Here is a 17,352-nt window from a genome sequence, read left to right on the forward strand (position 1 = left end):
TCAGTACCATCTTTCTGGACTCCACACACAGGCGTTAATACATGATGTGTGTTTTTCTCCTTCTGACTCTGTATCATAGGCTGTCCACCTCATTAGAACTGACTCAAATGCATTCCTTTTTATCGCTGAGTAATACTCCCTTGTACATATGTACCACAGCTTCGTTATCCATTTATCTGTTGATGGACATCTAGGTTGATTCCGTGTCCTAACTATTGTAAACAATGCTGCAGTGAACATTGGGCTACAGGTGTCTTTTTCAATTATGGTTTCTTCAGAGTATATCCTCAGTAGTGGGATTTTTGGGTCCTCTGGTAGTTTTATTCCTAGTTTTTTAAAGGAATCTCCATACTGTTCTCCATAGTGCCTGTATCAATTTACATTCCGACCAAGAGTGCAACAGCATTCCCTTTTCTCCACACCCTCTCCTACATTTATTATTTGTAGGTTTCTTGATGATGGCCATGAGGTGACACCTTATATGGTTTTCATTCATATTTCCCTAATAATGAACAATGTTTAATATCTTTTCATGTGTTTATCAGCCAAGTGCTTGTCTTCTTTGGAGAAATGCCTAGTTAGGTCTTCTTCCCACTTTTTGATCAGGTTGTTGTCTGGTGTGAGCTGCATGTATATTTTGGTTATTGATCCTTTGTCAGAAGGTTCATTTGCTATTATTTTCTCCCATTCTGAGGGTTGTCTTTTCACCTCATTTATAGTTTCCTTTGCTGTGAAAAAGCTTTTAAGTTTAATTAGGTCCCATTTGTTTATTTTTGTTTTTATTTCCATTATTCTAGGAGGTGAGTCATAGAAATCTTGCTGTGATTTATGTTAGGGAGTGCGCTGCCTATGTTAGCCTCTAGGAGCTTTATGCTTCTGACTGGTCTATGCCCCAACCAGTAATGCTGATGAAGCTGGAGTTGAATGCTTCTATGAAGACCTACAAGAACTTCTAGAGCTAATACCCCAAAAAGATGTCCTTTTCATTATTGGGGACTGGAATGCAAAAATAGGAAGTCATGAAACACCTGGAGTAACAGGCAAATTTGGCCTTGGAGTACAGAATGAAGCAGGGCAAAGGCTAATAGAGTTTTGTCAAGAGAACATACTGGTCATAGCAAACACCCTCTTCGAACAACACAAGAGAAGACTCTACACATGGACTTTACAAGACGGTCAATACCAAAATCAGATTGATTATATTCTTTGCAACCAAAGGTGGAGAAGTTCTATACAGTCAGCAAAAACAAGACCAGGAGCTGACTGTGACTCAGATCATGAACTCCTTATTGCCAAATTCAGACTTAAATTGAAGAAAGTAGGGAAAACCACTAGACCATTCAGGTATGACCTAAATCAAATCCTTTATGATTATACAGTGGAAGTGAGAAATAGATTTAAGGGACTAGATGTGATAGATAGAGTGCCTGATGAACTATGGATGGAGGTACGTGACGTTGTACAGGAGACAGGGAGCAAGACCATCCCCAACAAAAAGAAATACAAAAAAGCAAAATGCCTTACAAATAGCTGTGAAAAGAAGAGAATTGAAAAGTAAAGATATACCCATTTGAATGCAGAGTTCCAAAGACTAGCAAGGAAAGATAAGAGAGCCTTCCTCAGCGATCAATACAAAGAAATAGAGGAAAACAATAGAATGGGTAAGACTAGAGATCTCTTCAAGAAAATCAGAGATACCAAGGGAACATTTCATGCAAAAATGGGCTCGATAAAGGACAGAAATGGTATGGACCTAACAGAAGCAGAAGATATTAAGAAGAGGTGGCAAGAATACACAGAAGAACTGTACAAAAAAGATCTTCACGACCCAGATAATCACGATGGTGTGATCACTCACCTAGAGCCAGACATCCTGGAATGTGAAGTCAAGTGGGCCTTAGAAAGCATCACTACGAACAAAGCTAGTGGAGGTGATGGCACTCCAGTTGAGCTATTTCAAATCCTGAAAGATGATGCTGTGAAAATGCTGCACTCAATATGCCAGCAAATCTGGACAACTCAGCAGTGGCCACAGGACTGGAAAAGGTCAGTTTTCATTCCAATCCCAAAGAAAGGCAATGCCAAAGAATGCTCAAACTACCACACAATTGCACTCATCTCACATGCTAGTAAAGTAATGCTCAAAATTCTCCAAGCCAGGCTTCAGCAATATGTGAACCGTGAACTTCCTGATGTTCAATCTGGTTTTAGAAAAGGCAGAGGAACCAGAGATCAAATTGCCAACTTCCGTTGGATCTTCAAAAAAGCAATAGAGTTCCAGAAAAACATCTATTTCTGCTTTATTGACTATGCCAAAGCCTTTGACTGTGTGGACCACCACAAACTGTGGAAAATTCTGAAAGAGATGGGAATACCAGACCACCTGACCTGTCTCTTGAGAAACCTATGTGCAGGTTAGGAAGCAACAGTTAGAACTGGACATGGAACAACAGACTGGTTCCAAACTGGGAAAGGAGTACGTCAAGGCTGTATATTGTCACCCTGCTTATTTAACTTATATGCAGAGTACATCATGAAACATACTGGGCTGGATGAAACACAAGCTGGAATCAAGATTGCTGGGAGAAATATCAATAACCTCAGATATGCAGATGATACTACCTTTATGGCAGAAAGTGAAGAACTAAAGAGACTCTAGATGAAAGTGAAAGAGGCGAGTGAAAAAGTTGGCTTAAAGCTCAACATTTAGAAAACTAAGATCAAGGCATCTAGTCCCATCACTTCATGGCAAATAGATAGGGGGAAACAGTGGAAACAGTGGCAGACTTTATTTTTGGGGGGCTCCAAAATCAGTGCATATGGTGACTGCAGCCATGAAATTAAAAGAGGATTACTTCTTGGAAGGAAAGTTATGACCAACCTAGACAGCATATTAAAAAGCAGAGACATTCCTTTGCCAACAAAGGTCTGTCTAGTCAAAGCTATGGTTTTTCCAGTAGTCATGGATGGATGTTAGAGTTGGACTATAAAGAAAGCTGAATGCTGAAGAATTGATGCTTTTGAACTGTGGTGTTGGAGAAGACTCTTGAGAGTCCCTTGGACTGCAAGGAGATCCAACCAGTCCATCCTAAAGAAAATCAGTCCTGAATATTCATTGGAAGGACTGACGCTGAAGCTGAAACTCCAATACTTTGGCCACCTGATGCCAAGAACCGACTTATTTGAAAAGACCCTGATGCTGGAAAAGATTGAAGGCGGGAGAAGGGGGCGACAGAGGATGAGATGGTTGGATGGCCTCACTGACTCAATGGACATGAGTTTGAGTGAACTCCAGGAATTAGTGATGGAAAGGGAGGCTGGCGTGCTACAGTCCATGGGGTCACAAAGAGTTGGATATGACTGAGCAACTGAACTTAAGTGAACTGACTGGATTGTTTTTTATTGTTGAGTTTTGAGACTTCTGTCCTGAAGGACAGAAAAAACACCTGATATGGGCGTTTGAGGCACTGACAGACTCTGCGGGAACTTCCCTAGTCTAAACCCTCTCCTCTTCCTGTTGCTGTGGGTCGAGGCTTGCGTTACTATGTGCTAAGTTGTACTGAACGCCCCTTCTAAGCAGGTGTTTGCTTTTTAGCCCTGTATACTCCTATAAATGGGCTTCTTAGGTGGCTCAGCAGTAAAGAATCCACCTACAATGCAGGAGATGCGGGTTCAATCCCTGGGTAATAGGAAGATCCCATGGAGGAGGGCATGGTAACCCACTCCAGTATTCTTGCCTAAAGAATCCCATGGACATAGGAGCCTGGAGGGCTACAGTCCACGGGGTCACGAAGAGTCTTAGCCTGCTGGCCTCTCCCCAAAACCCGCATAATATCATCTCCTTCTGAATACCAGTGGATAGAGGCTTCCCTGGTGGCTCAGAGGGTAAAGCGTCTGCCTGCAACGCGGGAGACCTGGGTTTGATCCCTGGGTCGGGAAGATCCCCTGGAGAAGGAAATGGCAACCCACTCCAGTACTCTTGCCTGGAAAATCCCATGGACAGAGAAGCCTGGTAGGCTACACTCCATGGGGTTGCAAAGAGTCGGACATGACTGAGCAACTTCACTTTGAGATTTTTATATTGTAAATTATGTATATCATGGATCCTATTTCTTTGTTGAATATGTGATTTGCAAATCTTTTCTCCAAGTTGTACATAGCTTGTGTTTCTATACTTCTAACAGAGTCTTCTGCAAGGCAAAACTGTTAACTTTTGGTAGTGTCCAATTTATTCATTTTTTTTCTTTCATGTATTGTGCTTTGGGTTCAAGTCTAAAAATACTTTCCTACCCTGGGTCCTAAAGATTTTCTTAAATGTTTTTCTCTGAAATTCTTATAATTTTACATTTAAGCCTATAATCCGTTTTGAGGTTCAAGTCTAAAAATACTTTCCTACCCTGGGTCCTAAAGATTTTCTTAAATGTTTTTCTCTGAAATTTCTATAATTTTACATTTAAACCTACAATCCATTTTGAGATAACTTTTATGTAAGTGTTGGTCACTCATCTGTGTCTGTCTCTTTGTGACCCCTGGGACTGTATGTAACCCACCGGCCTCCTCTGTCCCTAGAATTCTCCAGGCAAGAACACTGGAGTGGGTTGCCATTTCTTTATCCAGGGTATCTTGCCGACCCAGAGATTAAACCTAGGTCTCTTGCATTGTAGGTGATTCTTTACCATCTGAGCCACAAAGGAAGCCCATTTTTTAATGTAAGGTGTAAGATATATTGAGTCTCATTTTTTTTTTCCTGCATGTGAATGTCCTTTGCTCCAACATCACTTGTGGAAAAGGCTGTCTTTCCTCCACTGAATTGCTTTCTGCACCACTGTAAAAAATCAGTTGAGTATTTGTGTGGGTCTCCTTCTGGGTTCTCTATCTGTTCCATTAATCTGTGAGTCTATTTTTCTATCAGTATCACACTGTCTTAATTACTTTGCTATATAATAAGTCCTGAAATTGACTAGGCTGATTCCTCCCACTTTATTCTTCTTATTTAAAATTGTTCTATCTATTCCCATTCCTTTGCCTTTCCATATAACTTTTAGAATAATCTTGTGGATATTTACAACTCTTGTTGGCATTTAGATAGAAATTATACTAAACCGGTATACATTTGGAGAGAATGGAAATCTTTAGATGTTGAAGACTTCTAATTTACATGTGTCTCCACTTATTTATATCTTCTCTAATCTCTTTAGTCAGATGTTTTGCTTTTGTTTTTGTTTTGGCATAAAGTTCTGTATGTTTTATTATACCTGTGTGCTCAATCACTCAATCATGTCTGACTCTTTGTGACCCCACGGACTGTAGCCTGCCAGACTCCTGTGTCCATGGAATTTTCCAGGCAAGAATGGTGGAACAGGTTGCATTTCCTACTCCAGGGGATCTTCCCAACTCAGGGATCCAACCTGGGTCTCCTACATCTCCTGCATTGGCAGGTGGATTCTTTACCACTGAGCCACCTGGGAAGCTTATTATACCTGTACTTAAGTGTTTTTTTGAGTGATTATAAATGATATTGTATAACACTGGTCTTCATTTCTAGTGTAAGAAATATGATGAGTTTTGTATGCTTATCTTATGTGACCTTGCTGAACTCACTCACTAACTCTAGGAGTTTGAATGTAGATTCCTTGAGGAGTTTGAATGTAGATTCCTTGGGATATTCTATGTATCCCATTATGTCATTTGCAAATAGGAATATTTTTATTTCCTTCTACCAAATCTGAATGCCTTTTATTCCTTTTCTTTTTCTTTTTGCTCTCTTTCTCTCTCTCTTTTTTGCCTATTGCAGAGGCAGCACTATATTGAATAAGAGTAGTGAAAGCTGATATTTTCCCTTGTTCTTAATGTTAGGGGGAAAGGTTTCAGTTTTTGACCATTAAATATGATGTTAGCTCTAGGTTTTTATAGATGCTATTTATCAAGTTGAAGAAAATTTCCTCTATTCCCATTTCTTTCTGAGTTTTTATCATGAATAAATGTTGAATATTGTCAAATTTTTTTTTATTACACTGATTCATTTTTCAATATTGAATTTGCTTTCCAGCCTTGGAATTTTCCCATTTGGTCATTCTTTTTATATATTGCTGAATTCTATTTGTTACTGTTTGTTAAGGATTTTTGCAGCTCTATTTATGAGTGATATTAGTCTGTAGTTGTCTTTTTTGATACTGCCTTTGTCTGGGTTTGGAATCAGAGTAATACTAGCTTCACAAAATGAATTGAGAAGTATTCTTTTTACTTTTGCTTTCTGGAAGAATTGTCATTAATTCTTGGTTAAATTTTGATATCATTAAAACCATCTGGGCCTGGAGATTTCTTTTAGAAGTTTTAAAATTATGAATTCAATTTTCTCATAGTTTATAGGGATATGAATTGTGGTAGTTTGTATTTTTCAAGGACCATTTCATTTAAGTAGTAAATGTCTATGTATAGAGTTGTTTGTGGCATTCCCTATTATATTTTGCGTGTCCACAGTTTATACTTGTATTTCCTGTTTCATTTCTGATATTGGTAATTTGTGGCTTTTCTTTTTTTTTTTTTTCAGTTTTGCTATAGGTTTTATTTATTTTTAAAAATCCCTGATTTTTTTCTGTTGTTTTCCTATTGTCAATTTCATTGATTTCTACTCGTTATTTCCTTCCTTCTGCTTGCTGATTTAGTTTTATTTTGCTCTTTTATAAGTTCTTGAGGTGAGAATGCACATTATTGATCTGAGACTTTTTCTTTTTTCTTACGCATATATTTAAGTGCTATAAATTCTCCTTTCGGTACTGCTTTAGCAGTATCACACAAATTTTTATATGTTATGTTCTCATTTTCACTGAGTTCAATATATTTTTAAATTTCCCTTGAGACTTCTTCTTTAGATCATAGATTATTTAGCATTGTATTGTTTCCAAGTGTTGGATATTTAGTTCCAAGTATTTGGATATTTTCCTCTTATCTTTCTGTTATTGATTTCTAGTTTGATTCTATTATAGTCAGAGAATATACCTTGTGTGATTTAAATTCTGTTAAATTTGTCAAGGTTTGTTTTGTGGACCAGTGTATGGTCTGTCTTGAATAATGTTCCATGTGCACTCGAATAGAACGTGTATTCTGCAAATTCTTCTTGGGTGGAGCGTTTTATAGATGTTGATTACGTTCTGTTGGCTGAGATCGTCACTGAGTTCTTCTATATCCTTGCTTACTTTCTGTCTGGTTGTTCTATCAGAGGTTGAGAAAGAGGTGTGTAGGTTTGTCTGTTTCATCTTTCAATCAGTTTTCGCTTCACATATGCTTGGAACGTTTTTGTTTGGTGCACACGCATTAGGATTTCTAAATCTTGTTGGAGAGTTTACCTTTTATCATCATGTGGTGTGCCTTTCTGTGTCTGTTGTTTAGACTGGGTAATTTCTATTGTTTTGTCTTTAAATTCACTGATTCTTTCCTCTGTCCCCTCCATTCTGCTGTTGATCCCATCCATTGAATTTTGAAAATTAGTTGTCATAGTTTTTGGTATTAAAATTTCTGTTTGGTTTATGTATTCTCTTTTTGGTTGAGACTTTCTGTTTCTTTGCTGTTTCTTTTCTATTTATTTGCTATTTCTGAGACTTTATGTTTTTTAATTTGTTTGTGTCTGTAATTGCCCATTCAAGCATTTTTTTTATGATGGATGTTTGAAAATCTTTGTCAGATATTTCTGACAGCTTTATCGTCTTGACTCTTGGCATCAACTGATTTTCTGTTTTTCAGTCAGTTTGGTGTTTTCTTGATTCTTGATATAGTGACTGATTTTTTTTGTTGAAATGGCCATTTTGAATATTATATTGTGAGACTCTGGATCTTGCTTAAACCTTTGGTTTTAGGTGGCTACTTTTGACACAGATACAGATAGAGGAAGGAGTAGGCATCCTCTCATTTCTACCAGGTTGGGGTGGAAGTCTGAGTTTCCAACTCAGCCTCCACTGACACTTGTTAGGGCTCCTTGTTAGCATAAGAGTAAGAGTTCCCTGCTAAGCTCACATTGAGCCCTCTCTGCATTGTAGTGGTGGTGGGCCTCACTGCTGCTGGGGGAAGTGAAAGGAAGTCCGTGCTCCCTGCGGGGCCTTCTCTGGTAATACTCAAGTAGGAACGAAGTGGAGGCTGCATGCTTCACTACAGACTCAAGAAGGGGGAAATCTCGGCTTCCTAGTAGCCCTTGCTGCCCTAGATGGGAGTGGGGCCACAGGTTTTCTATTGTGTTTTGACAGGTAGAGCGATTATCATCTAAAGTTTTCTGTCTGTTGAGGCCCCCTTCCCAGTTTTTCTGCTAGAGAGACTGGGCTTTTATTGGGACTCTTTTTGTCTACACCCACTGATATTTCCATGTTGCTGCCTTCTTCAGCTCTAAGTCTAGGAATTTATGAGGCAGAAAATAAAGCCAGAGAATTCACCACTGTTATTCCTAGCCAGTTTGCTTTCCTTTCTCCACCATTCAGAATAGTTTAATGTTTGTTTAATGTAATGTTTTTAGTTTTTTCAATGTCTAGAACTTTTCAAGGTACTTAGAGCAAGGAATCAGGCTTTCCAGGTGGCTCAGTGGTAAAGAATCCGCCTCCCAATTCAGGAGATGCAGGGAACGTGGGTTGGGTCCCTGGGTCAGGATGATCCTCTGGAGTAGGAAATGGCAACCTGCTCCAGTATTCTTGCCTGGAGAATTCCATGGACAGAGGAGCCTGGTGGGCTACAGCTGATAGGATTGCAAAGGGTCGGACAAGACTGAGTGACTGACCATGCTGATCAGAGTGAGGAATAGGGAAAAGTATGTCTACTCCATATTTCTGAAAGCAGAAGGCTCATTCAGTTTGCTTTTACTTGTTTTATTCTAACAGGCCAATCACTTTTCCTACCTGAGGTCTCAGGTCTGAGTATCCTTAATCAAACTTGTGTAAGTTGCTTCCCATGGGGAAGGAAAGTTAAAATCCCAAAGAGCTCTGTGCATTGGTGGGACGGGTAGAAACAGTTTTCATACCCCAACTACACACTGGGCCCTCTGTGAATTTATAGCTTTCTTTTTCTCACCTTTAAGGCTTGGGGCCAACCAGAGGGGGACCAGAGATATTCAGATTATTTCACATTCATTAAGGGATCTTTTGAGCTTCCCTGGTAGCTCAGCTCTGTAAAGAATCCACCTGCAATAGGTCGGGATTCCTGGGTCGGGAAGATCCCCTGGAGAAGGGATAGGCTACCCACTCCAGTATTCCAGCGCTTCCCTGGTGGCTCAGATGGTAAAGAATCTGCCTACAATGTGGAAGACCTGGGTTCGATCCCTAGGTTGGGAAGATCCCCTGGTGGAGGACATGGCAATCCACTCCAGTATTCTTACCTGGAGAATCCCCATGGATAGAGGAGCCTGGTGGGCTACAGTCCATGGGGTCACAGTCAGACACGACTGAGTGACTAAGCACAGCACAGCACAAGGGATCTTTATCCTCTAGAGGTACAAAGACGTTCCCATGACACAAGGGGAAGTTTCACCTAGGTGTTTCTAAGAACCACGTAAGTGCCACAGAGGAGCAGCTGGGGGACGTGTATGGTGGGTCCCTTCCAACTTGGCCTGGCTTCTAAAAGCAGAGCTTCTTGCCTTTGATTATTGAGGGTGAGAACCATGCTCAATACTTTCTTGGAGCCAGGCTTCTCTATACTTCATTGTTTACTGAATCTGATTCCTCAAAAGCCTGTTATTTAGGGAAATATAATCTTGCTGTGGAGCAGCACATGTTTTTAATCCAGCTGGATCTCCTTTGGGATCCTGGTCCCATCTTTTGCTAGCTGTATGACCGTGAAGCTCAGTCATTCACTTAAAAATCGTCCTGTACTGCCCACTGTGGGCCAGTCACTGTGCTGTGTTTTGGGAGTAAAGTAATGAGTACCACTTCTCCCTTTTCTTTACTTTCCAGCCAATAGCAAGTCCAGTTGGTTTTACTTCAAAAATATATCCAAAATTAGATTACTTTTCTCCATCACCCTATCTTTCCCCCAGACTATAATAGTAAATTCTCTGATTCTCTTCTTCCCTCTAATCCTCTGCCTCAATTTATTCTTTCATAAACACGCATCTGATTATTACTTTCTTACTCAGGACCCTCCAGTTACACTGAGACATACTGAGAATAAAATCCAACACCTCCCTGTGGCCCTCTAGGGCCTGCGTGGTCTGGTTTCTGCTTCCCCGTCGAGTTGGCTAGCATCCCTTTCCCTCTCGTTTAGTATGCGTTAGTCATACCAGACTTTCTTCCTTTCCTTAAAATATCTCACTTGTCCTACCCTGAGGCCATTACACCAGTTATCTTCTCTATCTTGGATACTTTTCATTCAAAGTTCGAATGACTGGTGTCTTGCTTTCCTTCAGGTTTTAGTCCAAACGCTCTCTTTGTCCTGGTCCTCAAGTCACATTCTATCAAAACATTGTGTGTCCCACAGCCTCTAATTTTTTGAAAGTAAAATTTCATTGTACATAGTTTTATTGGAATACAGTCACAATCATTTGATGAAAATTTGTCAGTAGAGAAATTTAATGATACTTAAAATTTTTTTTTACAAGTACTCAGATTTATTTTCTAGGTATTTTATATATGTTGTCTAATTTATACCTGACAGCAACCTGTGATGAAGTTATTGTTATCATCATTATTATAAAACACTTATTCTTTATTAGCCACTATTTTAAGCTCTGTGGGTATCCCTACTGGCTCAGTGGTAAAGAATCCACGTGCAATGCAGGAGACGAGCTTTTGATCCCTGGGTCAGGAATATCCCCTGGAGAAGGAAATGGCAACTCAGTTCAGTATTCTTGCCTGGAGAATCCCATGGACAGAGGAGCCTGGTGGGCTACAGACCATGGGGTTGCAAAAGAGTCGGACACAACTTAGCAATTAAACAAAAATAACAGCAGCAATTTTAAGCTCTATGCATATATTAACATATTTAATCATTGGAGCAACCCCATGAGGTAGGTACTATTGTTGTCCACATTTTCTTTTTTTTAAATTAATTTTTATTGGTGTATAGTTGATTTATAATGTTGTGTTAATTTCTTCTGTACAGCAAAGTGATTCAGTTATATGTAAACATATATCCACTCTATTTATCTCTTCTTACAATTTGATATTGTCTTGATTTGTCTACTAGACTGACCTCTCCAAGAACAAGAATCATGCTGTTTCCTTCACTGCTATTTGCCCAGTGTCTAGAACAATTCTGGTGACAAAGTAATCAATATTTGTTGAGTAAAGTTGCTTAATTCTCTTGTGTCCCAGTCTCTCTCTTGTGACATGGAATAATAGCTAGCTAATCAAACAAGGTTGTATTTAGAATTGTGAGGTAATCACTGTATGTGAGGTACTTAGTATATTTATTGTTTCATTATGATAGTTTATATTACAGCGCTCACTCTATTCTCCCATAGTCCTCCAGTTCCTGTTTTTGTACCTCCTGATCCGTCTGGAACGTCATGAGTGTTTGTCCATGACAGAGGCTGGCTGGTCTGACGCTCGCAATGAAATCCTCACTTAGTTCTCTCTTGGCTGTGTTTTTCCTCACAGGTTCTGCAGCTGGGCTCAGACATCCTTCCCCAGTACAAGCAAGAGGCACCAAAGACTCCCCCGCACATCATCTTACACTACTGCGTTTTTAAGACCACGTGGGACTGGATCATCCTGATCCTAACCTTCTACACAGCCATCCTGGTTCCTTACAACGTCTCCTTTAAAACCAGGCAGAACAATGTGGCCTGGCTGGTTGTGGACAGCATCGTGGATGTCATTTTTTTGGTGGACATTGTGCTGAATTTTCACACCACTTTTGTTGGACCCGCTGGGGAGGTGATTTCTGACCCCAAACTCATTCGCATGAACTACCTGAAGACGTGGTTTGTGATTGACCTTCTGTCCTGTTTGCCCTATGACGTCATCAACGCTTTTGAGAACGTGGATGAGGTTAGTGCCTTTATGGGTGATCCAGGGAAGATTGGTTTTGCTGATCAGATTCCACCACCCCTGGAGGGGAGAGAGAGTCAGGTACATCCCTCAAATCTCAGACCTTGTTGTCGTGTCTTTAAGTTAATTGTGGATGCTCAACAGAAGAGTACTTGAATGGGTGGGAATTAGTACGATTGGTGTCTGAAACAGAGGGAGCATGATGCTTGGTCAGTATCCCTGCCTGCTGCTCTTGTCCTTTGGACGTGTGGAGAACCCTGCATGTCAGTGGATGGGTGTGGAGGAGACCAGAGGCTTCTCTCTCACTCCATGTGGAGTGCAAGCTGCTGGTTTGGGAGGTGGGGCTGCGGAAGCAGGCATGCATTGCCGCTGCACTGCTGACTCTTACACTTGGTATGCAATCGCTGAATGCCTATCTACTGATTATTCTCATCATGGGGACTTTTCTGTTTTCTGCTGCTGACCTTTGGCTGTTTCAAAACTAATTAACTCTTGAAATCAGAGATGCTACTCTCCCCTAAGATTGCTTGCCTTTATTTTTCCTTTTTCTCTGGTAAATGTTGGGAAACCATGAGTTGATTCCTCTCTAAAATGACTTTTGCAGGTGACCAATGGCATTCAATTGTCCATGCTGTCCCTTGCCTAAATTTGCTGAGGTAGTCAGGCTGTGGTTACGTCGGACTCTTGTGGTTAAGTCAGGCAAGAGGAGAGTGTTACTGGACTACACTGCTTTGGGTTGTTATGGGAGGAATTAAAAGAAGATAAATGCTCTGAAACAGGCTAAAATCAGGACATGCTTAAAGAGTCAGTGAATGGGTGCTAGGACATGTTGCAGCAGGAAGGGCCCGCTCGGCCGGCTAAAGTGATTTTCTCCATTAAAAAAAGCAACGGTGTCACATCACGGCAAAGGAAAATGTCAGATTCTTATCTAGTTTGAGTGTTCTGTGAGAATTGATATATTTTTTCCCTACCCTTCAGTTGACACTTTATGGCAGTACACCTGGTAAGTCAGTCTTCAGCCTCAGATAGCAGTGGCCCTCTCTGCCTCAGATTGCGGAGGTCCCAGAGGTCTCAGTGTGGCTGTGCTGCTGTCTGGGTGGGTCATCAGGAAGTCGTTGGGAGGCTGAAGCGAGGCGAGATATGCTCTCAGGGCTAAAGGGCTAGTAGGACTCAGCCTTGACATAGTGGGAAGGGACAGCCAGTTCCCTGCCAGGATAACGGGGCCTGCCAGTGACCCGACGTCTTGATGGTGGCATACCTTCACCTTCACACCAGTACCAGCAGTGGGTGAGGATTCCAGCCCCTGCCTGAGAATCCAACTTCCTGCTGTTTGCTCTCCAGTGAAGGGGAACTGGTGTTCAGAGGCTCCAGACTCAGAACAGCCCCTGTTTTCATCTGTGTGGTGTCTTTTAATAGACTTTAAAATCCTGAGAAATAATGCTTTGTGTGGATTTTGTAGGGGGATTAAATGAGTTGAGGCTGATCATTTAGAAGAGTGAAATCATCCCTAAAGTGAATGTTGGGATTCTTAAATGTGAATTTTAGTACACGTTGGGAGTGCTATTTTTCTCTGTGAGTACATTTCTAGCAAATTTTATGTTAGTTAGCGAGGAAAATATGATCATTTTGGCTTAGATGATTTAACTGATTATTTCAACCTAAAAGAGCTTCTTATGCACATATGGGAAATGAGTTTTAACTTTAAAAATACTGGTTGAGTTTTAAAAATAAACCATTTGCTATTTACAGCAATGGCATTGAAATTTTGCAGATAAATAGAACAGTTTTGGCTTCTGCAGTCTCTTACTAAACACTGGCAGAGCTGTAAAAACATATGTAAACGTGTCAGGATCACCTTGTAGGTGAGCAGAGCATAGAGCTTCTTCCCATGCACTGTGTATGTTGGCTTAGAATTCCTTTGCCATTAATTGTGAGTACCCTTGACATGGTTTCTGGTGTCCAGATTTGTGAAATCTGTTGTAGATAGGGAAATTATAATTTCTCTGTGATCAGTCCCTCAGTCCTGTCCAACTCTTTGCAACCCCATGGACTATAGCCCTCTAGGCTTCTCGGTTCATGGGATCTTCTAGGCAAGAATACTGGAGCTGGTTGCAATTTCCTACTCCAGGGGATCTTCCTGACCCAGGGATTGAACCCACATCTCTTGTGGCTCCTGCATTGGTGGGTGAATTCTTTACCAATGAGCCACCTGGGAAGCCATAATTTCTTTATAGCTTTTTATTAATAGTTGGCAAAGGGTTTTAGCATTAAAGTTCTTACAACTGTGTCTTGATCATGGACAATAATATGAACATTAAGAGGTTATAGTTATGATTTGCTTCTGTAAAGACTTGACTTTATATTTGATAACTCCTTTCAGAGCTTTGGCTCACACCTGAAATAAAACCTTTCTGTAATAAATAGTTATGGTAGAGTCAGGGAAACACAAGAATACTGAAGATTTGGCTGCTGGCCCTCTTAGTCTCCCCTATAAGGACAGCTGGGAACCTTGTGCACGTCATTTAGCCTTTCTGGATTCCAGTTTTCCTAGCTGCAGCTAGGGGATGATACCCCCTCAACTGCCTGAATGCATGGCATTTGGGCTGTGGATTTGAGTTCCCTGTCAGTTGCAAAACTTGGTGAGTTCAGAATCCCTGGTGTTAGTCTCACCTCCAGACTGACTGTAAAAATGAGAGACTCAGCACCGACTTCCTATCTTTGGTGGAAGTTGGAGGAAGGTAGGGTGGGAAGAGGATATTTAGCAGGTTACTCAGACAGTAAAGTGTCTGCCTGCAATGTGGGAGACCTGGGTTTGATCCCTGGGTCGGGAAGATCCCCTGGAGAAGGAAATGGCAACCCACTCCAGTACTCTTGCCTGAAAAATTCTATGGACGGAGGAGCCTGGTGGACTATAGTCCATGGGGTCGCAAAGAGTCGGACACAACTGAGCAACATCCCTTTCTTTTCATGATAAGTAGACCTACTGGAGGTCAGAGCCCAGTAGAACTGTCATATGGTTTAACCTTCTTAACTCACAAACAGAACAGAGAAGAATCACAAGGGGACTCATTATTACTGTGACCATATGATTTGCTGCACCATCTTGAATGAGTCATATTCCCTGGGTCTGTTCCGTGACAGTTTTGGTAAAATAGGGAGAAAACACAGAAGGATATTATTGAGTCAGAACTGACCGAGAAGTTCCTGATGTGTGTGGTTCACCCTTGGCTTGGTTGTTGTGATGGGGAGGCTGGGTATTGGGTACCAAGAGATGGGAAGCTGCAGTTTCCCTGAGGCAGGTGGGTTGGTGATGAGACGGGCAGTTTAAGATGCTCACCAAGGGACAGCACCATTTTCCAGGCACAGGCCTTTGTGTTAAAAGGCACCATTAAATCAGTGGGCACGAAGGGCTGCTGGTGCTCGGGTTGGAGAGGCCATGAAGGGCACCCCACCTGTTGAACCTGGGTTCAGTTCAGTTTAGTTCAGTCGCTGAGTTCATGTCCGACTCTTTGGGACACCATGAATCTCAGCATGCCAGGCCTCCCTGTCCATCACCAACTCCTGGAGTTCACTCAAACTCATGTCCATCAAGTTGGTGATGCCATCCAGCCATCTCATCCTCCGTTGTCCCCTTCTCCTCCTGCCCCCAATCCCTCCCAGCATCAGGATGAGGTGGCCAAAGTATTGGAGTTTAAGTTTCAGCATCAGTCCTTCCAATGAACACCCAGGACTGATCTCCTTTAGAATGGACTGATTGGATCTCCTTGCAGTCCAAGGGACTCTCAAGAGTCTTCTCCAACACTCCAGTTCAAAAACATCAATTCTTCGGCGCTAAGCTTTCTTCACAGTCCAACTCTCACATCCATACATGACCACTGGAAAAACCATAGCCTTGACTAGATGGACCTTTTTTGGCAAAGTAATGTCTCTGCTTTTGAATATGCTCTCTAGGTTGGTCATAACTTTCCTTCCAAGGAGTAAGCGTCTTTTAATTTTATGGCTGCAGTCACCATCTGCAGTGATTTTGAAGCCCCCCAAAATAAAGTCAGCCACTGTTTCCACTGTTTCCCCAATTATTTCCCATGAAGTGATGGGACCAGATGCCATGATCTTAGTTTTCTGAATGTTGAGCTTTAAGCCAACTTTTCCACTCTCCTCTTTCACTTTCATCAAGAGGCTTTTTAGTTCCTCTTCACTTTCTGCCATAAGGATGGTATCATCTGCATATCTGAGGTTATTGATATTTCTCCCAGCAATCTTGATTCCAGCTTGTGCTTCCTCCAGCCCAGCGTTTCTCATGATGTACTCTGCATGTAAGTTAAATAAGCAGGGTTACAATATACAGCCTTGACATACTCCTTTTCCTATTTGGAACCAGTCTGTTGTTCCATGTCCAGTTCTAACTGTTGCTTCCTGACCTGCATATAGGTTTCTCAAGAGGCAGATCAGGTGGTCTGGTATTCCCATCTCTTTCAGAATTTTCCACAGTTTATTGTGATCCACACAGTCAAAGGCTTTGGCATAGTCAATAAAGCAGAAATAGATGTTTTTCTGGAACTCTCTTGCTTTTTCCATGATCCAGCGGATGTTGGCAATTTGATCTCTGGTTCCTCTGCCTTTTCTAAAACCAACTTGAACATCTGGAAGTTGATGGTTCATGTATTGCTGAAGCCTGGCTTGGAGAATTTTGAGCATTACTTTACTAGCATGTGAGATGAATGCAATTGTGCGGTAGTTTGAGCATTCTTTGGCATTGCCTTTCTTTGGGATTGGAATGAAAACTGACCTTTTCCAGTCCTGTGGCCACTGCTGAGTTTTCCAAATTTGCTGGCATATTGAGTGCAGCACTTTCACAGCATCATCTTTCAGGATTTGAAATAGCTCAGCTGGAACCTGGGTTAGGTGGGGGAAATGGCTTCACTAGAAGAGTTCTGAGTAGTTCACTATATGTTGTCTTCTTCCCCAGGCTCTGCTGTGGGGTTGCTCATCTAAGACTAGAGAGTGGGGAGAAATAGGGAATTATTGATTCATTTCTCATAAACAGTAATGGAGCAGACCTCTCTCTGGTGTCCTCTTAATTATGCCAATGGAATTGTGTTGCAGTGGAGACCACCAGGGAAGCAGCAGATGGGAAGTGGGGGCTTTGCCATCTGTGTGTGTAGGGGTTAGGGTGTAGGTGTGGGTACTGGGGAGAGGGCTCTTAAAGTGAAAGGATTGGGCCTTCCCAAACCTTGGGTCAAGAAATTAGGTTAAAAAGCCAGCAATTGTGAATTCAGCCGTGTTTGGATGGAGCCCACCTCATGGTTTAAGCCACACAAGCATTTTGCTCCAGCTTGGTTCACTTATGTAGATGGCCTATGTTTGCGTCATTCTCCAGTCTGTTGGTAAT

The 17,352-nt window shown here is 41.5% G+C and overlaps 1 protein-coding gene across 2 annotated transcripts in view; it reads left to right on the forward strand.

The window, feature by feature from the left end:
• The window catches only part of KCNH1 (potassium voltage-gated channel subfamily H member 1), a 448,093-nt gene that overhangs the window by 99,185 nt on the left and 331,556 nt on the right, over window positions 1–17,352 (forward strand). The window contains exon 6 of one of the 2 annotated variants that reach the window (XM_061383594.1): window positions 11,571–12,044. In XM_061383594.1, coding sequence (XP_061239578.1) covers window positions 11,571–12,044 — 474 coding nt within the window. The remainder of the gene's footprint in view (window positions 1–11,570; window positions 12,045–17,352) is intronic. The other variant, XM_061383597.1, reaches the window with a different exon arrangement.

This window comes from Bos javanicus, chromosome 16, assembly GCF_032452875.1.
Source record: "Bos javanicus breed banteng chromosome 16, ARS-OSU_banteng_1.0, whole genome shotgun sequence".
Classification (NCBI taxonomy): Eukaryota; Metazoa; Chordata; class Mammalia; order Artiodactyla; family Bovidae; genus Bos; species Bos javanicus.